Genomic DNA, 23618 nt, shown 5'->3' with positions numbered 1-23618 from the left:
CTTACATCTACAGCCAAACTGTAAATACAGGAGATGATTTTAACTTCTCAAAGCCTACATGCAGACGTCTGTTATCTCTCAGAAGGCAAACACCCGCAGTCATGGCAGAATGTCGTCATGCCACTAACTAACATACTTGTTGTTAGAACATTTGTGTCATGCCTTTAGCTGGAATAGTTTTTCATGTCACGTTTTGGGAGGCTCAAAAGGCGAATACAGAACACAACCTCTATTCCACAGCAAATTGACATTTAAGCAACACAGCAAGAAACTTAATTGAAAAACGGACCCAGTTTTCCCTCTGGACAACTTGCAAAGTAATTCTATTTCTGTGCCTAAAAGGTGTTTGTTTCAGACAGTCTGTGGCTAAATTTCACTGTGATATAAAAAGCTTTTTAATTTTTTTGTGTGAGTTCACTAGCCGATAGCTAGCAAGAATGGACGTCCATTGATATTTGCCATATGATGTACTTGGACAAGTTTGTTTTCTTATTTTTGCAGTTTCAAGACTGACTGCTGGTGGTAGAAATATTCCCGATGGGAAAACTAAATGTCCTAAAGTAAAACATCATTTATGTCAAGCTCTCAGTGTGGGTGGCCATGTAACCAGATGGACGCAGACAGTTTTCAGTCAACCCATACTGCATATATCGGGCATAACCATGAAAGTGGCTGAACGCACTAATTAGACGTTAGACATTAGTTTAATCTCAATTAATTTTCTGCTTGAGGAGAGCAGCACAATGTCAATTTAAAGACTTACAACAGGGATAGTGCTTCGGGGAATAAGAGTGTCAATGTGGCTGAAAAATTACCTGCAACATCCAATGGGACAAAAAAAAATGACACCAATGGTGAGTGATTCACATTTGACTCTCGCTGAGACCGAGAGGAACTGCAGTGTTCAGATGAGCGAACATGGAGGGAACATAATCCTGAATTAACTACACCTCAAGGATGCCGGCTATTCAAACTCAAAAGGACGCTTGAATAGAGTACCCACAGATTATGACACTGAGCACACTGTCCTCGCTCATGTATATATTTTGAAGAGCAGCTCACATTTCAAACAGGTTTCCGACCTCCTCAACAAGGCTAGGCTGCCATAGGTGACGAGGTAAATTTTGGGTCTAAAACAAGCCCATGCTGACCCCTCTTCTCTGAGGAGATCATAAATTAGTTTCAGCCACTCCTCCCTGACCCTACAGAGACCTGTAAGGCCTCATTTAGGAGGGAAAAGCTGCTGTGGCTCCTGCTTCATCATTAGCTTACTGTAAAGCCACTAATGTGCTGAGAGAGAGAGATAGGGGAAGACAGGGGAATATACAGCCTTAAAATAGCAGGGGTGTGATCAGGAGGATGAGACAGCTCAATAAAATGTAAACTGATATTATAGAATAAATGAATGAATCACAGCTGTGTAGTTAACAACCTCACGCCCTTTATACATACATCTGTCTTTCTTTCTGTATGTATGTATAAAGGGCGTGAGGTTCTTAAAACGAAATATCCAAGATAACAGACACGCTGATCTGTAGACAAATATTACTTAAATCAAATAGTGAGTCTTAAACCATCCCGTAGTTATGCTGCTATAGGCCTAGATAGCCGAGATACTTCCCATGATGCACTGAACTCCTCTCTCCCTTTCCCTCTAGACACCTTTTTATCCCATTAATGCATGTTACTGACTTGACCTTTTCCCTCTCCCATAGTTTCATGCTTTCTCATCTCTCTCTTCTCTCTTTCTGTCGCTTTCTGCAGGTATTTCTGCCTCCGGAGCTGTGGAGTCTGGATCTGTGGTTGCGGGCTGCCTGCTGTCCCCATGTTCCTACTTTACACCAGCTGCTACAATTATTATAGTCCTATTTTTATTGCTATGTGTGGGGTCTGCGCTCCTGCTCCCACCCCAAACCCAACCAGTCAAGGCAGATGGCCGCCCACACTCTAGGTTTCTACCTGTTTAAAGGTAATTTTTCCTTGCCGCTGTCGCCAAGTACTTACTTATAGTGGGAATTGTTGGGTCTTTCTAAATAATATTACTGACAGCACAGTCTAGACCTGCTCTATATGAAAAGTTCATGGAGGTAACTTCTCTTATGCATTGCCGCTTTATAAATAAGAATAAAAATGAACAGGCAATTTCTTTGCCACAGGAAAAAGTATTGTCTCACAAATATGGCATACTTCAAAAGCAAGGTCTCCTTTGAATGACACAGGCTACCTGGAAATCTCAGTGCAGTGGGTTCAGAGTGGAGACACAGGAAGTGAGTGGAGTCGGCCCAGATGGTGCAGACACAAACCCTCCTTACACACATAATAAACACGCACAGATACACAAAGCTCTCACTCCCTGCCTGCTGTTGCTGAGGCGGTTCTTTCACTACACCATGAACGATTTCAACTGTACACAAATGAAGCAACTGTTTGACTGCAGTGTATCCTAACAGTACATGCAATATTTCATTTGTAACGCAAAGCATAAATTATTGCTCTGACACAAACACTGTATGGGCACCACTTTCTGGGCAGACAGTAACATTCTCAACTACACCATGGACCTTACAGCGTGTGGGTGGGTTGGATCTCCGAACACAGAGTTCACTGTAAATACTCAGTATTGTAAGAACCGTTGAAGCACGTCATTACAATCAGAAGATGTCAGTTGTTCAACAATTGCTGGTTGTATCTGAAGAGCTTTTTCTAGTGTAAATACATTTGTTCATTCAAGATTGAGAAAACACATCCACAATGATATGTAAATGTCAACATTGGGAGAGCACAGTCAGAATGTCTCCCTCAACAGACCACTCCCTCTGTGGAAAGAACAGTCCTGCATGCTGGCTCATAACAACTCAGCAGTTTATTTATAACATCCCACAGTGAGTATGCTCATGAGAATCTCTTCTCATGCAGGCTGCACACACCTGTCCTGAAATACAGGACTACTGTGCTGTGTGACCTACCAGCTGAGTACATATATGACGTAGCTGTATGTCATAATAACCAACACTGGTTGGCTGACTGTATGCCAGGCTCGCAGGTTACATTTAACTTCACTTCTATTTATTGACAAATCCTGTCATTCTTTTCCCCAAACATAAACACAAACAATGAATAAAAAAACTTGCAACGCTGTGAGAAAGAAAAAGAAGTGAGCATCTTCAAAGAGAGATGAAGGTGCTGTACCATGAAAGCGGAGGGGTTGGGGGGGTGCCCGGGGAGACAAGCAGGGCAGAAATGGGGAGAAGCCTTCAGTTTTCTTAGCTGGGCCAGCAGTGGGGCGAGGTGAGCTTTGGGGGGATGGAAGGAAATGAGGGAGGGCTGAGGCAGGCTGGGTGACCTGGGTCTTTGTTGGCAGATGGTGGGAAGCGCCACCTTGGCCTCTCGCTCTGAATGCTAAGCAGCGCTGCCATTGTCTGACAAGTGCACCAGCAGACGCATGCGCTGGGTGTTTCTCTGGCAACCAGGAACAGAAACAAACTGCCCCCCACCCTAGCACTGCACACATACACGCTTCACCACCCTGCTTCTCCAAACCACGGTGCATCTCAGGACTCCACAAACACACACACCAACATCCTCCAAGTGGGAATTCCCATACACCAGGAGCCCAGGCCAGACAGCGCGTAACACGCTCCCACACTCCTGACCTCAGAGGTCCAGAGAGAGTGAGAGGTCAGACAAGTAGCGACACTCAGAGGGCCTGTTTTCATATACACATCAAATGCAGTGCAGTCTAGTGCAGTGCTGCCTAAAACGGGGCCCAGGGACCATCAGGGGAGTCTCAGAAATTACACGGAGGTCCCAGGACAAAGCAGGGTAGTGTAATTTTCCTGCAACTACTCTCATTTGATGTCAGAACAATTTATCCATTCTGTGAACTCCCACCTACAGCATAGATGGTTATGTAACTCAAAGACAAAAAAATTCATACTTTAATTTAGTGAAAGATGTTCCAACAATTGAATATTCACTCTAATCCAATTAAATTCAACAGCACCACAAACTCCAAACTGACCAACACCTCATCAGCACACTGTTAACAAAACTAATATGATAACATTTATGAAAGTAGGATTTATTGCACTGCTGTTGCAGTGGATTGAATTAATAGTAGATTAACTAGTTGAACCTAAAAACTGACACGGCATCAGGGTCTTGTCAAGTGCATTATCCCCCAACCCCATATGGTTTACATAATATCATAAACAACTTATAGAGTATTGAATGTTTTGGATTTAATTTTATTGAAGAAGCCTTCGTGATATTATCTTCAATCCCTAAATACATTCTGTCAAACTATGGTTAATCAGCGAGGATAACAAGAAGTAGTCTATGAAGTAACCAGCTATTGCGCTATATGGATGTCTGCTATAAGTTTGTTCCTGTGCATTTACCAGGGACAAAGTTACTCTGCAGCAGTTGGTCAATAGCCACAACTTCATCAAGAGGAAAATCCCATTATGTTGAACAAAATCAGACTGATCGCTTTGATTAATGTGCAAGCTAAGCAAAGTTAAGAAAGAGTGATCACAACACACCAAAAAGGCAAATAAAACAAGAGGTGTGATGTCTCCTACTTTAAGAGAAATGTTTACCACTCTTCTAGTCGTTATGTATCTCTATCCCTTAAACGAGGCACTCATTGAGTAAATGGACAGTGCAGTTCTATATTCAACTGGTCTGCACTTACAATTGTATAGTTAAAAGTAGGTTAAGCAAATTTAACAGTTATTTTAAAAGCCTGGGGAGTCAGAAGAGGACATGGCACAACAGATAAAGAGACCATTATCTTCTGTGCTGTGCTGTGCTTGATTAACTCATCTAACTCACAGCCAACATTACAACACATTGTAAGCAAGAAAGGATTTCATACTGCCACCTGCCATAACCAGCTACTTACTGCCCCCTTGCACATGTCAGAAACACAGGGCGGCTGTGACCGTGGGTGGCAGGAAATCAGGTTGAGACATCACACCCCAAAGCTAAACCATAGAAGAAGCTGTCACATCACAAAAGAGACATATCTCCCTCACTGGCAGGCAGGAGATGTCAACTTAATCCTCCGCTCACACTACTGCCACCATGCTGTAAATAAAACAGGAGGTGACATAACCACAGTGACTTCACTCCACCAAAAGTAGGGTAGAGTAATACTGGTCGTCCTCTGTGTAAACTCAGACGGATACGGCGGTTAATGGTTCAAAACCACGTCATATAAACCAATACGTCAATAAATGTATTATTACTATCTTGCTGGTCATTTCTACCGACTGTCATCCTGAGCGCACACCGATACAGGCCTGTCAAGGTTCACAGTAGCACCGCTTAAAGCCAATCTCATGTGAAATGGAAAAGGAAGTGCAATTCCCACAAACTAGGCCTTGTGTAGGTTAACATTAGCCCCATTATTAAGTCACAGGTCAGCACCATTAAATGGATGAGGCTTTACTGCTCTGCGACGTTGCGTTCACTGACTTGGGCACTTGCTAGCCACAGAGGCTAACGTTGCCTTAACTTAGCTGGCTGACACAGTAACTAAGCTAATGCACCTTGCTAGCCAAACAACGGTAACGTTAACTGAACAAAGCCGGTAACCGGTGTGGAAAGCCTGATAGCTCGCCGGCAATAGAGCTTTCCTCTACCAAAGATTGTCACCTCGTCTATCATTAATATATAATGCCACTATAGTCAAATGGCAGCTATATTTAATCACAAATGTAACTAGAATCAGCAGTGTAGCGTCAACTCCCAAAAACCAAACTGACATTTCCGTTAGCTTTGCCAACCGGCTTGGTAAGCTAATGTTAGCATACTTAGCTAGCTAATTGTCCCCTCCCCTCCCAGCTCCCTTCAAACGAAACCATCATCCCCGCATCCAACCTTCTATCTATCACTAATTATCTAATTTACCACTTATAAAACAACAGGGTGTGTTGCACTCATAATGGTGTGTTAAATGCATAAAATCACAAGCCGTTTCCATGTTACCCAAGTGAAAGGATACTGAGGTGGCGGTACAGCGCCGGGCTGAGGAGCTGTTGTGGCTCCCGGCGGCAGAGACACGGAGGTCAGGGTAGCCCGCAGTTGGCTCGACGGAGAGGGGCCACTTCCAGGTCCGCTAACTGCGACAGCGGCGGGTTTGGGAACCACTTTCGGTGGCAAACTCATCGCAAAAAAATCAACAAATAAAAACAATACCTTAATAAATACTGATACAAACAACGCCTAGCTTGCATACATATAGCAAGCGTAGCAGATTCTTGAAGCAGGCCCCAAATCCCTTTAACGAACTGGGATAACGAAGCTCGAATAGCAACACAAACGTCTTTTTTTTTCATGGAAAGTCGCTGTTCGGATCAGCGGTGCTATTCATGGGGACGGTGGGAGGTTTAGCCTCCCTCGCCCGTCCGGAACCTCCGCGGATCCGGCTCGGTTCGTTTCTTTGAAAATAAATAATCGCCACGATCTTCACTTTCCCTCGGCGATCTACCTTTCCTTCTCGACAAGTATGTTTTCTATCATTTTTTCCTCACAGAGATGAGAGACTTCGCCAACATGGCGTTGCGGCCGCTTCCAGCAGTCCGGGCAGGACAGATGAATCGGCAATTCTCGGCCAGTTACGGATTCGCTCGGCTACTCAACTAACCTACAATCCAGTACGCGTGGTTCACGTTTCTACGGATTTTCGACTTTATTTTATGATTTTAGATTAGTCTTGAAAGTAAGACATATCATTGACAATAGCTAAAACATTACGAAGCAAAATAATGAAAAAACATGTTTTAATTATATCAAAACATGTCAGCACGAAGTTTTGAAAATACTCATTTGCAAATAAAGCTTTGTTCAATTAAACCAGTCTTCGGCTATTTACACAGTATAGTTCATTCCCTCTGCTCTGCACCTGTAGCGGGACTGTAACATGCGCTTGTGTGTTATTAGCGCCATCTACTGTTCTTGTGGCTGCTACGCATCTGCAAGTGAGCCAGACAATTTCCTATTAGATTTACTATAATTGGTTAAGTAATGTAATCTGAGACAGTGGGTACTGTATGAATCTTGTCACATGTCGCGGTACAACACAAACGTGAGTGTGAGTGAGGTGAGTGAGAGAGAGAGAGAAAGAAACTAAACAAATTGTTGACACCAGACAAAAAATGTTTTAAGACTGGTTTTACTATACAAAATAATTTGTGACAAACTCCAAATACTACAAAATAGGTATGACACATCATAGCTTAGCCTATATGACCGGGTTCTGAATGGAAAAAATTGTGATTAGCATTGGTCTTTCATTTCAGAAGTGAAATGTCAGCAAAGGGTCGCTGCCATCTTGAGATCCAGAAATTATTTTTAATCACAAATATGTCAATATCTCTATATAAAATGTAACAGTTTGACCAGATTGTACACAAAATGTATCTGAAATATTGCAAGGGTTCAAAGACAAAAATATTTATACAAACTCTTAAACAGCTATAAAAAAACTGTCCATAAGACACATTTTCATCTTCCATCAGGTTAAAAATCTTGCAGGACCCGAGTTAACTATCAAATAAAAAACTGTGACCATAAATAAAATACAATAAAAGTAAACAGAAAGAGATCCAAGCACAGTGAAGAGTTACAAGTAAAAGAAATGTCACGTTGCTTATTTATCACTTTATGTGACAAACAAGCCGATAACACAATTTGAGAGTGGTTCCCCCATTTTTTGCAACAATTTGTAGGGTTTCCAGTGTTCAAAAAGAGCAATTATAGCTACATTTAACTTCAGAAGTTGGGGAAAGCTGTTCGCAAAACCAACCGTCCTTGTGGAGAAGCACTGCCATTCTCCATTCAGAGCAGGCACATTTTGTAATATATAAGCATTAAGTGGCATGGAAGTAGGAGATTCAATGGTTCTTGCGTTCCCTGTCCAGAGAGACTTTGTCTGTATCGCAAACTTATTTCCCCAACGTCCATTTCACTCCTTGCTGATAAACAGCACTGTGCAATTAAGCATCACCAAAGCTCACACTTATGTTTAGGGTTCATGGGATCATCTGCTTTGCAGCCAAAGTGCTTTGAGAATTCATGCGAGTTAGAGATGGTGCCAATGACTCTAAATCTTGACGGACTGTGAGGATCTGTGATTACGCCCTCGTGTGAACTTTCAGGTGTCCTTACAGAGCACCATACCTGAAATAATAAAAAGGATAAATGAGGAATTCATTTTGTCATATTCATCATTTTTTTCAGTTAAACCAGCACTTAAACATTGGAAATGAAAAATAGTTGCATATTCATAGATAATCGATTTTTCAAAAAGGGAGAGGACATAGATGTCATTTTACAAGGCACATATTTGTAGAAAACACAAATCATGATTCAAGCAGAATTTTTCCTATGTCTGTAAACATGTCTTGAGGGGAACTTTTAAGAAATATGGTAAAAGCAGCAGTAGTATTAATATGTAGACAGTATGATTGAGTCAGGAGAAAGAATGTGTAAGATGAATGATACAAACCTGGGCAAATCCTACAAAAAACAGCTGATGGTTAGTCATTCCCAGTGCTGGCAGTGTGGCCTCCTCGCCATTCTTTTTGATCCAGTCCACATAAGCCTTTAAAAGCAACAAACAATTATGTTGTTAATGTTACATCTACTGTTCTGCTCATGTAAAAGTATAGAGTGATATAGACCAAGGGAAAACAGAAGATCTATCTCTGGTTAACATGTACCACTTAATGCAGGCTGCTTTTACTTCCATATGATTTGCTTATCTGCTTCGTAGCCTATGACCTTTCATTTCATGGAAAGAATGTGCGCATGTGAAGAAGCAACCAGAGGCTGAGAAGGCCACTCATAACCACCTGTTGCATTTCCAGGCTTCACTGTAAACTAGACAACCTGCTTTTTCTAATACAGATAAATCGATGTGACTCTCCACAGCCTTGACAAATAAACTAATGCAGGAGATTTATGTCTGTAAACATGCAATCTGACATGGTTGGCATAGGAAACATGGTCTGAACTTTCCGTAATAATTTTAATGCTCTCTTGCATTAAATTGTTTGTCTACGTCTACATACAGAAAATATTCAAGGTTATTTATGCTTCCACTCTGACATCACACCTTGTAGGCAGCCTTGAGTCCACCGTTGTCAGCGATGTTCTCTCCCAGGGTGTGTCTTCCATTCAAAGGCTCCTTGTTGATGCTGTAATTTCCGTACTGCTCCACCATGCACTGGGTTTGCTTCTTGAAGGCCTCCACAGAAGAGTTCTTCCACCAGGGACGCAGGTTTCCGTCCTTGTCATATTCCCTCCCTTTAAATAAAAGTGAGAAATATTACTGTTTCCACCACCACATCAGGATTCAGAAGTCAGTTTTAATCAAAACATTTAGTATCAGGAGGATGATGTTATTTGTCATCCTCTGAAATGTAAACTGTTTAAAATGGAAAACCTTATACCAACCCTGGTCATCAAAAGCATGAGTCAGTTCATGTCCCATGACTACGCCAATTCCACCAAAGTTAAGAGCTCTGAAAAACATTTTAAAAATTCCACCATTATAACCCCTGATAACGAATTTTGTATGGCCCACAAGTTTGTTAAAGAAATAGTCAACATATTGGGGCAAGCATTCCTGCCAATAGTTGAAGTGAAACAAAACAGCAATTCCGTGTTATTATAAGGCAGCACATCAAAGGACTCTTGAGTTTAGCTAAACAGTTAGAAGCTGCAATTTAAGACCATCTTTATTCCATGCTGCTTTTATGGTTGTGTTAACTAAATACAATTATTCACTCTTGTGGACAACAAACTTGTTCTTTTGCTTTGACTTCGGAACCAACTACCCCAAGAAGTTCTCAGGTGACTCCTCCATTGTCGGCTGTATTACAGATGACAGGGAGGAGTAGAGAGACCTAATCGTAAACTTCATTGGGAGAGCAACCTCCTCTTGCTCAACCCAGGAAAAACTAAGGAGCTGGTGGTGGGCTTCCGACGCAGCACCCAAATCGTGATAAGGGGGAGGGGGTAGAGATGGTAGACACCTACTCTATGGGGTGCAACTTAACAAAAACTGGACTGGACGGACAACACCAAGGCCCTCGACAGGAAAGGACAGAGCAGGCTGTTCTTCCTGAGGAGACTCAGACCCCTTCAACGTTTGCACCATGCTGCTACAGATCTCCTACCAGTCTGTAGAGGCCAGTGTCATCTTCTTTGCCGTGTGCTTGGGGAGGTGGCATCGGGACATGTGGCACCAACAAACTGGGCAAGCTGGTGAGTTAGGCCAGGTTGGTGGTGGGATGGAACTGGACAGTGTAGAGACAGTGACTAAAAGCAGGATGAAAGGGAAGCTGAAAGCCATCATGGACAACCTCTCGCATCTTCTCTATGCTGAGCTGGGGCAGTTCAGGAGCACTTTCAGCCACAGAATAATCCAGCACCGCGCCTCAAACGCTTCGAAGGCTCATTTGTCTCATCTGCCATCAGATTTCACATCGACACAACACCCACCGTCTCCCGTCTCTAATGACAGACTCTCTTTGACTGTACATAATTGTTATTGTATTTGATTGTATATAATTATACATCTATGTTAATCAATTCTACTTTTATTGTAGTTTGTTCTTCTTTTTACATTCCTCTGTGCTGCTGATTCCAACTTCCATTTCCACTATGGGGAATTAATAAAGGAACATTTTATCTTGCGATTCTATTCTTTTAAAATCCATCCAACATGATTTAGTAAACTTTAAGTGAAATGTACTTAGACCTACTTAGGCCAGGAACGACTGTAGAACGGAGCCTGAAGAATTCCCGCTGGCAGAACCATCTCATTCTTGGTAGGGTTGTAATATGCATTCACAGTTGGAGGGGTCATGCTCCACCTGAAAAAACACGCAAAACAGAGTGACCGTGTGAGGCTGACAACAAGGTCACAGCAAATACAGAATATCGATTCTGTCCATTCTGCTTTGCCAGGCTGACTGCAGATCAGTTCGGAAGGCATGGGAACCCTGATCTATCCCCTCCCCCATTGCCTAATTAGAGACAAGGATCAGTTCAGCAGGGGGAGAAGTTGGTTGCCTGGGAACATTTGTGGATGGCAGCAGTATTCTGCTGAGTTAGTATAATGGGAATGTGTCCCCATCAGAGCGTGCAACCTCCTCTCTGGCAAGCGGGGGCGGTGGGGATTGAAGGTTACAGGGAGCAACTCACTGGTTTCTGTTGGGTATTTTCCTCAGCTGGTCCGCAGTCACTCTGGCTGAGAAGTTGTAGTACTGCATGACATTTTGGAAGTAAAGTTCTGACACCACCTCAAACTAAAAGAGAGAGGAATCAGAAGTGTTAGCAAAATGTTCAGTTCAGTGTTTTAGTGAGGCAAAAAGAGACATCGTGTGATAACTAAAATTGGCAGAGTGATTAGGACATAAAATATATTACAGTTCCAAATTTACCTACATCATTGAACACTTTGTCCACCTTTGTGGCATTCATGATGAACTCTGGATATCCAACCATGTTGTATATCGCATCTGCCTGTGACAAATAAGAATAAAAAACTGTAAAAGACATACTTTCACACAAGGTGGCAGTGCTGTATTTCTCCGCCACTTCAACACACAAAGCAGCTCAAAAGAACTAATTTACAGATATTAATGTCACCTTAAAGCAGCAGTAGGATAACTTAATGAGAAAGAACCACACAATGTCTCTCTCCCACCTTTTCTTTTGCTGCTTTTTTTGTGTCCTCATCCATCCAGCTGACATACTTCAGGCTATCCTCAAACGCCCACTTAATTTCTGCAACCATATCTTCAGCCTGAAGCACAAAAGGGGGAGCAGAAGAATCAGAAGCACATCATCTCACAGAGTAGGAGCTGCTATTGTGAGGGAAGGACTTTGAAGCGCTCACAATGGCTTTGCTGTCCTCGGCAAAGGTGGCTTTGACAAACATGGCTCCAAGAGCAAAGCCCAGGGCGCTGTCTGTGTCACTGACACACAGCTTCCAGCGTGGAGTGCAGCTCTGCAACATCAAATTAACACAGCAAGACATGTTAAGGAAAAATACATCCTCACATTCTCTTACACAGTTAGTTTTTTTCCCCTTCAGCATGTTACATTTATATTCAAGTCATGCATCCGATTCAATTAGTCACTTCCTACTTTTCCCAGAATGAACATGACTAACTCCACAAAACATGGGTGGGCTACATGTGTAGGTGGAGAAAACTGTAGTGATAGTGGAACAGTTGGGAAATGAAGGCAAGATAGTGAGAGTGTTTTTACTAAGACAGAGCAGTCTACTAATAGCCTGCTATTTCTCCTGCGAAGCCCTGTGACAGAGCTGCAACTTGGCCAATCTGTTCCTGCTTCTTGCCCAATGCATGCTGGGATAGGTGCCAACCCCCCATGACACATGAACAGGATAAGCATGTATATCACTTTCTCCCTAAATGTGAAGTGGTTGTTTTCCTGCCAGTGGATAAATTGTTATTTTGCCATTAATAATATCTTAATAATATCTATACAAAACTATATTAGCATTATTAAATTGTTTCTTTTGGTATATATATATATAGCATACAATACATAAAACATGAAATATAACTAAAACGGCATGAAATGTATTAATATTTCTTTTTTTTCCCTCACCAAATTTAAATCCAATGAAGTAGAAAGCTAAGAACTCCAGAGGAGCAATAGTGTAGAAATTCATCTACCAAAGAAAACCAACACAAATAGAAAATGAGAGAAAATGGTTGTGAGCTTCTTATGTCTGAGCTCAGCATTTTGAGGCAACACTGAGCAGTTATCTCTCTTTGGGCCAAGATACACATTGTTCTCTCTAAAGGACAGAGTGCTGGGTTGTTTTAAGATAAAATGGCAAAACCAGTACACCCCACATGCAGTCTTTCTGACTATTTACACTGAAAACTGAAGCAATGTAAACAAGCGAAGGCAGTGGTGGAACAAGGCAGTTTCATTTGGTGCTGAACTATTTTCAAACATTGCTTTGAGTGTCATTTACACAAACCTAGAATAGCCTTTGATTTGGTATTTTATGTCAACAATTACCATTTGCATTTTGTTCATCACTGTTCCTACTTATATTGACAAGACATAAACACACAATATACAAATGCAAATTAACATCTATGGTCAACAGCTGTGTCTCCATCTTTCTTAAAACAATGATTTTACACCTTAACTTTAGCATGTAAATCTCACACTCAATCAGATGATTTACTGACAGCAGGTAAAAACAGTCCCAATATGGCAAAGTTATTATCAGGTAAAAGGAATGAAATGAGGAGCCTTCTTAGCAAACGACCAGTTGTAAGTTAAACCTGTGGACATGGGCACAGATGAAAAAAAGTGTGGGAAATAAATTTTGACTTCACAGCTAAAGCTTCAGTATTGTAACAGTACTCAGAATGTTATTTCTGTAGATCTTACGGAGTACTTGCTTGTCACATAAAAAGAATGTGTGTGTGCTTCGATGTGCGAGAACAGGGAACAGATACTGGTATCATTTTTCACCTTGAGCTGTCTAGATAGCAACGCCTATGTGTGAGTATACAGGACACATAGAACTAGTCATATTAGGAGACTTTGTTTTAGAGTTATGTGACAGCCAAGCAGCTCACATGGATTACATACATTTTGTTTTTCACTATAACAAGGATGGGACATTCCCGGGGGCCAGAGGCAACTCAAAAACTGTTCATTTTGAGTGTTCAGGGTCCTTCTCTCTGTGTATACAATAAAAGTAACTTGCAACTCACGCATAACGTTGATTTAGAGGCTTTTTCAAGACCCTAAAGGATACTGAATATCTCTAGAACAAAAAGAGACACAGCTGCACTCCCACATAAAACAGATAGACAGAGAGGCACACACAGGAGGTTTGGGGTTTGTTATTACAGCTTGACCCCAGCTGAAAACAAGGCAGAGGGAATAGGACCTTGCCCAGATAAGGGCTCATGTCACTGGAGCCCTCACAGTCAAACAATTACTCAATGAGAAGGAAGTACAGCTTGCTGCAAAGTCAATTTAATGTACACCTAGGGAGGATATGTATTAAAGTCTGAATATCTTCAACTATGTGTCTAATTAAAGGCCCCCTTCACCCAGTCTGCAAAAAGCTTTCTCATTATCTGTAGCATACTGGCACCTAGCAATGCATATTGTTTTGGTTTGATTATCTGTCTCTGGGATTTCTGCTTCCGACCCGATACAATGAAGCTGATTGGAATTTTGTTTGTGATACACAGCGTCTCTGTCCAGAAACATTGTCCCAGTCATTCTGAATAATCCACAAACCTCACCGAGAAGCCTTTTCAACAGAACTATTTCTTTGGTAGAAAGTAGTTCCGATAAGAATTGTTCACTGTGAGGTCTGTGGATTATCAAGGATAACCAGGCCGCAGTTCCTGGAAAGTCATGCCATTGTTGAATTGTCTTGAACACCACAAATGAAATTCCATTCACTTCAATTGTTCTGGGTCGGCCAAAATCTCAGAGGTCAATCTCAAAATGTGGGCATGAAATGCCAAAACAATCTGCATGGCTAGATAAGTGAGGAAGTGAGAAAAGTGTTGTGTTTTTATGTAATTTGGGTTAACTGACCCCTTGGTTGAAGCATTTTTAAGCAACTAGAGAGGACAGGATATGCAGAGTAAAATCACAGGTTTTCCTTACTGCACACAAGTGTCTACATTTTATAAAAGGCCTACATTTCAGTTGTGGAAACCATCTTATTCAGACTGGTTTATTTCAGTTTCAATTTAGATGTGATATTTTTTGGGACACAGCAACATGTGATGATGTTTCCCTTCATTCTACTATACTGCTGCCCCAGCAATACGTGCGGGTCTTTGTCATGCACACGTGCAAACTTAAACACCGTGTTAGAAACCCAGTTGCACATGTGGGCCAAGAAATCAGGTTTCTACAGCAGAAATGTAGCAACATTAGGCAGATTTCTCTTTTTAACCTCTTACCTCACTTAAGAAAACCAGGTTTCTCATTTACATGAAGTTTAAGAAATCAGGTTTAAAGCATTGGCTACTAATACTGTTCTTGTAAAGTCAAAATACTGTTTCTCTGTTGATGCGAATTTCTATTTAACTGCATTCAGTAAATGAATCCTCTGCAGATTATTTGTCAAACATGAGGTCAAATGGAAACTCTCTAAACCCAGCTGTGTCTTTGGACCATTTCCTCTGCCTATATATACTAGACTTCTAATAAGCCCACATACCCTCAAGCTCATAGGATTCTACTAGTTTCTCTAAGTCTGGTAACTATTCAAATAAACTTTTCACTGCTTGTTTAAGTCAAAAGGCAGTAAGACAATGATAAAAACAGCAACAACTTACTAGTATTCAGTTCATAAACATGCTAATATTAATAACTAAATACATTATCTGGATGAGAATCTGCCAGCAGGTAAAACATGTACATTACATTGCAGTTTTTCCCCCATTGTGTTTAAAGCTATCTGTGTCATGCTGTCATGCCTGCATTGAACCTCTCACCTTCTTTGTTCCATACATGACCTCAAGGAAGCGCTGCTCTGCATTCTGAAACCTTTGGTCCAAAATGGACACCATCTTCCTCACCACCTTCATTATCATGTAGTTGTTCAGTAGGCTGAAAAGGAGATATCAAATCCATTGTTTTGTTGCCCTCTACCATGCCGCTTGAATGTTTTACCATTGTGCCTTTCAGTAGGAGGACTTCTATTATTCTTCTATATTATGGGGTGGGGATGTCTGACCTTTTATTTGTTTTTGTAATGAGGTCAGAAACTTTCTGGAGGTATTCTTTGGCATAAACAACCACCGGCTCTGAGTCATTGAGCGGCACCGGAGCAAACACTTCTGTGAGGTATGGCATCCAGTCCACTGCAGGAACCAGAGTCTGTAAAGACAAATAAAACACACACAATTAAACAAACACTGAAACATGTTTTTGAGAAATGCCTGATCACAAATATGTATTGTTTCTTTACAATCCCACATCCTGAAGATTTATATTTACCCATAATATAGCTTTTCTCTTTCTTTGGATCATTGCAGCAGCAGTCATGATTTGAAATGATGATCTTAAGTACTGTTGTTGTTTCATTTGGCAGATCAAACCAGGAGACACTTACTGTCAGATCCTTGGCCTCCATCTTATGGTAGATGAGCTCCTCATCCCGTCTCTCATCCTGAGGAACTGTGATGTTGGCCAGGGCGGTTTCAAAGTCCACAATCTCCTCCATCAGCGTCTGAGACATCTCCTTTGAGCCACCTAGGAGAACCCCTAACTCCGTCAGGAAGTTGAGGTATGCGGTCAAATACTGCAAAGTCCAAGGAGGCAGCACGGTGAGGGGGGGGGGGGGGGGGGGGGGGGGGGGGGTTTGCAAGACAAGCGGTGTGTGTATATGTGTGATCAAATTCAATTAGGAATGTAATCCTAAACTATGCAAACACAAGCTACTATAATTATTTTAATATTTCTTGAGTTTATTTGCAAGCATCTGCAATGAGCCTTGAGCTTTGGGTATTTTCAAAACTGAATTCAAAGTAATGTATTTGCTCTCATAACAAAAAGATCCAGATATTAATTTGATGACCTGGCTTTAGCTTTAATATCTTTTACATTCCAACTTTGTACAAACTTTAACCACTGTGCCACCAGTGTAATGCTGTAAACGGTACCTTTTCATTTGCTGTTCTGTTGAGGTAGTAATCCCGTGAAGGTAGTCCCAGGCTGGACTGATCCACCTGAAGTCAAGAGAAACATCCTATGACTTCCAGCTCACCCTCCATTTCAACACTCACAAACAACCTTTTATTTTCATTCCTGTGTTGCCAGTATGCAGGCTAAGAGCAGGGGCTCGCCAAAGATACTATCTGTTACGGTCGCATGACACTCTACAAAGGACTTGTCAAATTGTCAGTGTGAGACCAAAACCACTGTGATAATGAGTGGACTGTCCCCAGAACATCAGCTGAGATAAAATCTGTCCCCTTAGGGAAGCCTATAAAAGCTGTTGGTGTTGGAGGTAATTTATTGTTAGAATTTAAATGTGAATGTAAGTTTATTAGGATGTGAAGGTTACATTAAAGTAGCGCTTTCTGAGATGTAAATATATGATTTTAGCTACATTCATACTGTATAATTGTTCAACCAGATGAAGCCTATAAAATGGCCTGGCTATACATCTCTGGCACTCTCACCTGGATGATGTTACTGTTAGAGTTTTTGGAGTCAGTGCTGACAAACACAGTGAAGAAAGGCGAGGTGCGATAGTTGGCTGACACCATACGCAAAACTTCCTGGAAGTTGTCCTTGTCCCATGATCCGGTCAGGGCCCATCCTCCTATCTGAAATAGGCAGCGTTTAGGCAGACACTTAAGAGACTGCTTGATGCAAGGAGATTGGTTCTTTTGATAAAAATTAAGAAGGATTGAAATGATAATTGTGTCCGCTTTAGGAAATAAGCATACCTGGCTGATTAGCTCCTGCAGTGGCTTGGCTCCTAATTCCTCAATCTTGGCCTCATTCATGCAGGCCTGATAATATCGCTGGGCCTTTTCCTCAGCCTTACTCAGACCTTTCATCGTTGTGTTTTCTGCCCAATGAAAGTAATAAATAAGATGAAAAACCAGCCGGTTTCTCCAGCTCTCGAAAATGAGCTGCAAAACAGACACACTACACCCTCGCCTGGGGTGGAAGCAGCGGAGGGAAATTAAATGCACTCAAACAAAAACCTTTACCTAATAAATGCTTCATTACAAGCATGTTGTGCTCCCAGAGGTTGCTGAAAGGTCCCCAGCGGGATTTGCCCTCAGGGAGGGGGTTGTTCTTCATCCAGCCCCCACAGGCAAAGTTGTAAAAGTCATGGCAGGGGTCTACGGATCGGTCCAGGGCTCCCATGACCGCACTGGCCACAGTAATGCATGGCTCTGTTAGGCACAAGCCCGGGTGAGCTGCAGGAGAAAAGATTTTTATAAAAGAACACATTTAATTCATAGATAGTTTGCTTTTAAACTCTGCTTTAACAGCCTTGAAATGCGAGTAACCGTTTCTCCTGGTAGAAAAAACATTTTTAAGGTTCCTCAATGGATAATATCAATGTGGGTCTTCAGACCATCTGGAAAATATTATTTCACAAGGAGGTTAACAGCCAAGACACACAACCTGGAGGGAATATTTCTCTTTGTAAAAATCCTTTATAAATAATTAGCTGTAACGTGGCGATTGATGATCTCGTCGTCATAGGAGGCAATGTTACGTGTTAACTGTTACCAACTGATTATGTAATTGTCTCATTAAAAGGTTGACTAGCTAGGTAGACCAAGATTCAGGATCTTGGATGACTTTATCATCTGATGACTCAGAGAAGTCAGTCACTTATTAAATGGCTAGTAGATAAATGTCATTGCTCTTTGGCCGGTGCTACTAGCTAACTGTGACTTCGAAAATTACTTTTTCCTTAGAATGGTTATTTTTTTGACTCATGTTCTCTAGAATATTGTGAAGTAGAAATGATTAGAGACGGAGCACAGAAGCTTTGGCCACTTTATGTGACTTATTAAAGCCTAAACATAAAGGTTGTTTCACAGGAAGTGCTTTAGAAAACGAAAGGACATGTTTAGTGAAGTGTAAGTGTTTGTGTAAGTTATTGCACGGCACAACTCCAGGGGACAACTCACTTCTAACACGAGACTTACAGTAAAGACTTTCACCACCTGTCCATATAGGGTATGAAACAGAGACGGAGCTGAAGTTATGGACAGTGGTGAGGTTAATACCCTGAGGAGAATTCATCCTTGTTCCTTTTATTATTTCAAAGTGTGATCTGACATGTGGTTCTGAATGGGAGGAAGTAGCATTACGTTTCCCATGGTAAATTTGAGGAAACCAACACAGATGAGACGCCGCCTGGATGTGATAGTAAATCCACAAGCCCTTTTTCCATAATGAACAACCTCAAGGGAGAGATTTAGGGTTGTTTTTAGGCAGCTTAGCTAAAGGTGTGGCTTTGTTTTAAAAAAAACACACTCACTGTATTAAATAGCAGAGCTATGTAGTTTTACAGTTGGATAGACAGACAAAGATATACACGCACAATCAGCGTAGAAAAGTTACTTAACAGCCTCTGGGGGTTTACAGATCTTTTTCTAACCTGGACATTTTAATGTTTCTATGTCATACACAATTATCTTTGATAGCCTAGCTCTAAAAAAGCAAAGTTTAGCATAAAGACTAGCTAACTACCTGCTGGCTGTTTCAAATGTAATGGTCTTCTTATCCAACTCTTTGCAAATAAAGGAAATTAGGTGTATTTCCCTAAATGCCTAACTATTCATTTAAGCCTCTTTTTGTGTGTGTGTGTGTGTGTGTGTGTGTGTGTGTGTGTTTTCAGGTTGCTTTGTTTTTGATTTGACAATATATTAAAAAATGATTAAAAAAATGTTTTCATCCGATGTCCTCTGGTCAGGCTACATTACACAAGCCACAGATGTTTCTTTTCTGCATATTTCACCATAGCATTCACTTTGAATAGACCTTGAACTTACTCTGTTTGTAGAAGACCCCAGTTGTGATGAGAGATATGAACAGGCCCAGAGACACGACGCACAGTAAAATCAGTAGCCTCCTCTCCCTCTGTGTCTTGTCTAGCCAACATGTGGGACCACGGCCTTGCAGAAGAGTCACCTACACACACCAACAGACACACAGTAAAACCTTTGAGTGCTTCATTTAATCCACTAACTCAAATGAGATGCTTTTGAAGAGGTTTAAAATGGTTAGAAGACATAAAATCAGCTTTAAAAACACACACTCGGGTTACTATGTTGAACTAATACAGTGTGGAAAATGTTGTCTATAATCAAACAGCTTCTCTGGGATTTGATGACAGGTTTGGCTTCAAAGCACAATGGCTTCTCTATTACGGCACTTTCCCTCTAACACAGACAAGTTTAAGCATTCTTCTATTGTTCCCTCGCTTCTAGTTTAACATGCATTCATAAAAGGATATTTTCCTTTTGCTCCAGATTGGGAAAAGACACAATAAACCTGTTGAACCATATCTGCTGCTTTTGTGGTCCACCTGTAAATGTTGTGGGAAGTCCAAATCCAAAGAGTTTCAATGATTGATGCAGTAGATCTTAAACCAGCAGCACACCCTGCGCCTGCACTTTTTCTACTGAAGTGAAACTTTAGCTAAGACTGCCAAGGCAATTTATTTCCTATAGGAATGATTCCAAGGGCCACTCACTTTCCCAGGGCACATTTAGCACTCTGGTTCAGTCTCTGAGTATCCCCACTGTAAATAAATGCCAGATCTTGGACCTCAAGTATATCCTGTGGAAGTCAATTACCCCTGAAGTGTATATAAAAGGATCTGATTTACTTCTATTAGCTCAGATGAGAGTTCAACAGTCAAACTTTATGTGACCAAATCATGCCAAAGCCACAGTGGTTCCTTAATCCCAGGAACTCAGCTTATTGGTTGGTTTGTACCAAAACTGTGTTTCTGAGTGTAATTAAGAGATCCACTGCCAAAGCTTGTGCACTTTCAATTTCTAGTTTATCACAGTCTCTAGAAACCGCATTTTATTACCCTGAAAACCACGGCAAAATTATGTCAAAATCTTTAATTCAAGCCCTCTGTTTGAGGTCTTCAGGTACACTCCCGGTTAAATAAAGTATGTGAGGAATGGCTGCACTGAAGGATCTTAGCTCCACTTAAACCATGAATAAACATTATCCAAAGTGCCCAGAGCAAACCATTTTGCAGTGCTATTTTTTAAAACCATGTAACAGTAAATGTTAGGATGACAGAAAACCGTACTGTGAGTACAGCAAACATAGGGCAAATAGATTAGAGCAATAAATTAGGGGGAAAAAACTCTAGGGTGAAGTACACAACAACAGGATAGTCTAAAGCAGTCTGTGTGTTCAGATGAGTACAGTATGTTGTTTAACACGGGGATTCCGCCCAAATATTATTTACCCATTCTGGAAATATTTTGCAATTTTTGGTTTATCAGCCAATATTTCAGACTATATGCTCATAAACAGAACTGTTTCCAAGGACATAAGATTTAAATAATTTAATCAGTGTGTCTGGTGTGCGTGTGATGTCTTATAGTCAGATAACTCCTAACTTCGACAATTACATACAGGGTGTAAGGATTTGGTTAGAAACCGGAGGGTCGCCGGTTTGAGTCCAGCTCGGAACAGAGATATGGAGTGTGGACTGTTACCTGGAGAGGCCAATATTTCAGACTATATGCTCATCCCTCTCACTCTGACATCTCTCCATGTGTGTATTCCAGATTTGTGTGTATTAAAAACACTGAATATTATTAATAAAGTAAAGTCTTCTTCACGTTAGTTTAGAAACTTTCTTTTGTTGTTTGTTTTAAATAGTTAATTGTGTTTCCATGTCAACAAGTCTACATCTGCTGGCAAGAGAGTTGGATTCGCTGTTAAAAGCATGATTTAATTACTGTATGTATATTAGCAGTAAACCAAATATATTAGATTCATTATGTGTCTTCCCATATTTCAAGCCTCACACAATGTAGTATGAAGCATCTGTTTAGCAGACATATTATGAAGGCTTTTTGTAATTCAGGCCAGACATGTTGTATTTTAACAAGAAAAGATGAGACTTATTATTATAATATCAAAAGCATTAGTCAACATCCCACAAGTTACGGTAAGACATTAAACCAAGTAGTATCTAACATACAATGTTTCAACAAACACCATTATCAGATTGGGATAACGCATGTTTATCCAAAATGATTTTCACATTTTTACTTTAACTGGTTCCTCATGAGTTTAACTGAATTATGACCTCATGCCCCAGTTCAAACTTTTCAAAATAGCACAACTTATTGGATGTTCATCCTTTTTTTTGAAGTTCAGGTTTTTCTGAAAAGGATTTTTACATGACAACATTGTTATTTCCATATGACGTAAAAAACCTAAAAGGCCTATACATTTTTTTCGATGTACAGTGTAATAATACCGCACTGGCAGTAACCCATTTGTTTATTTTTAGCGCAGGGTGTTTGCATGTTTACCTGCATAGGGGATGATTGGTAGATGTCATCACTGGTAGAGTCCACCAGGTCCTCCTCATCCAACGTGGCTCTCTTATACGTTGACATCTGAAAAGTCAAATGCAGAAAAGACTCTCTCAGTGCTTCCATGTTTCTTCTAGCCCCTCTCCTCTCCCACTCATTAGTGTGAGAGTGTCTGTGTGTTACGTCTATTCCTCAGCAGTCTTTGAGGCTTCAGGGTAGGGTTTCCCTCTAAAATCCATCAGGAGGAATCTGGTTTGTCTGGTTAGAGCTCTTCCTTTCAAACACAGAGTTGACTTGACATAAAGTGTGTCACTCCTCTCCTTTCAAAAGCACTTTTCTGACCCCTTCAGCCCCAACAACACCTCTCACCGCGTTCAAGGCATCTGGCAGATAAAAAAAACCTTCTCCTGAAAGTCCTTGTAAGATCTCCTTGTGGGTCCGCTCTTCCTCTTTCACAGTTTCGTGCCTGTTCCAAGGCAATGTTTTTTCTGGACTTCCTCCTCAGCCCAGTCTACGCAAACACAGCATGAGAGAAGACGGAACTAGCGTAAAACAGGAAGGAGGACTGACTTGAGCAACTTAGCTGAGTGTGTGGAAGTGATTGTGTGTGTGTGTGTGTGTGTGTGTGTGTGTGTGTGTGTGTGTGTGTGTGTGTGTGTGTGTGCATTCCCCAATGTGGTTTTACTTAGATTTGGGCAGGGACCCTCACAGTTGTAGTTTACACCCAGTGTCACTCGGGGGAGGGGCCCAGACAAAATACACTCCTCCCACTACATGCTTGTAGTTGCTGCCCATGGTAACGGTTACCTGATAGGCATCAGTCCGTTCCTCTCCAGTTTAACCCCTCACCCACAGCCCTACTAACACAGGATACAAACATTGCAATAGTTTACTCCTCACTAAAGTGATGTAAAAAAAAAATCAACATGTTAACAACTAAACTGCTAACATACTTTACATACAGTGAGCAAGCTGTACTAAATATGACAGTCACACAGGATAAAGGACTAAATCTTTTAAAATTATTTACGATGAAAAATTCCAACAAATAATATGCAGGGCTGACAGTGTTCAGTACACATTCCTTATTTTGTTGAGGTGTCTGGTAAACATATTTAAAAATACCTAAAAAAATAACAATGAAGTCAGTCCCAAGTTTTACACTCTAAATGTTAACTAATGTAAAATAATCTGACTTTGTAGCATAATATCGCAAATGCAGATGGAGGCACTGTTATACATTATAAAATGCTTAAAATTGTGCTTTCACTTTAACTGAGTGTAAATTTTTGTTGTAAATGTGGTTAAATGATTAGTGGATTAGGCTAACATATTATTTCATTTCATAATGTAGCAAGATGTGTTTTAGCTACATTAAAAACACTTGCTATTTTAAGTGCATTCACACTGACAGTTAGGCAAAACTGATCAAAAATGAACTGACAGGTTTATCAGTCAACATATCAAATGTTCTGGTCTTTACAAATGAAATGAGCTACCACGCTTGGT

At 40.9% G+C, this 23618-nt stretch overlaps 2 protein-coding genes across 12 annotated transcripts in view; both read right to left on the bottom strand.

Annotated features, from left to right (window-relative positions):
* The window catches only part of eif4g3a (eukaryotic translation initiation factor 4 gamma, 3a), a 65859-nt gene extending 59243 nt beyond the window's left edge, over positions 1-6616 (bottom strand). For 9 of the 11 annotated variants that reach the window (XM_046075439.1, XM_046075440.1, XM_046075441.1 and 6 more), the window contains exon 1: positions 6011-6616. In XM_046075439.1, coding sequence (XP_045931395.1) covers positions 6011-6174 — 164 coding nt within the window. In that variant the 5' untranslated portion in view covers positions 6175-6616. Of the gene's footprint in view, positions 1-5994 lie in introns of all 11 variants that reach the window. The other 2 variants (XM_046075445.1, XM_046075447.1) reach the window with 1 other exon arrangement.
* Positions 6617-7164: 548 nt separating this feature from the next.
* ece1 (endothelin converting enzyme 1) lies at positions 7165-22665 on the bottom strand. Its single transcript, XM_046076242.1, has 18 exons — positions 22107-22665; positions 19584-19722; positions 17778-17990; positions 17508-17632; positions 17238-17384; positions 16716-16781; positions 16166-16354; positions 15788-15930; positions 15546-15660; positions 11918-12028; positions 11726-11824; positions 11464-11541; positions 11221-11324; positions 10779-10889; positions 9466-9533; positions 9125-9315; positions 8516-8611; positions 7165-8187 (listed from the first exon to the last, which is right to left on the bottom strand). The coding sequence occupies exons 1-18, from the start codon at positions 22233-22235 to the stop codon at positions 8011-8013; spliced, it is 2301 nt and encodes a 766-aa protein (XP_045932198.1). The 5' UTR covers positions 22236-22665; the 3' UTR covers positions 7165-8010.
* Between the last annotated feature and the right edge of the window lie 953 nt (positions 22666-23618).

The sequence above is a fragment of the Micropterus dolomieu genome, linkage group LG18 (assembly GCF_021292245.1).
Source record: "Micropterus dolomieu isolate WLL.071019.BEF.003 ecotype Adirondacks linkage group LG18, ASM2129224v1, whole genome shotgun sequence".
Taxonomy (NCBI): Eukaryota; Metazoa; Chordata; class Actinopteri; order Centrarchiformes; family Centrarchidae; genus Micropterus; species Micropterus dolomieu.
Note: the sequence above shows the minus strand (reverse complement) of the source record. Positions and strands in the feature narration are given on the sequence as shown.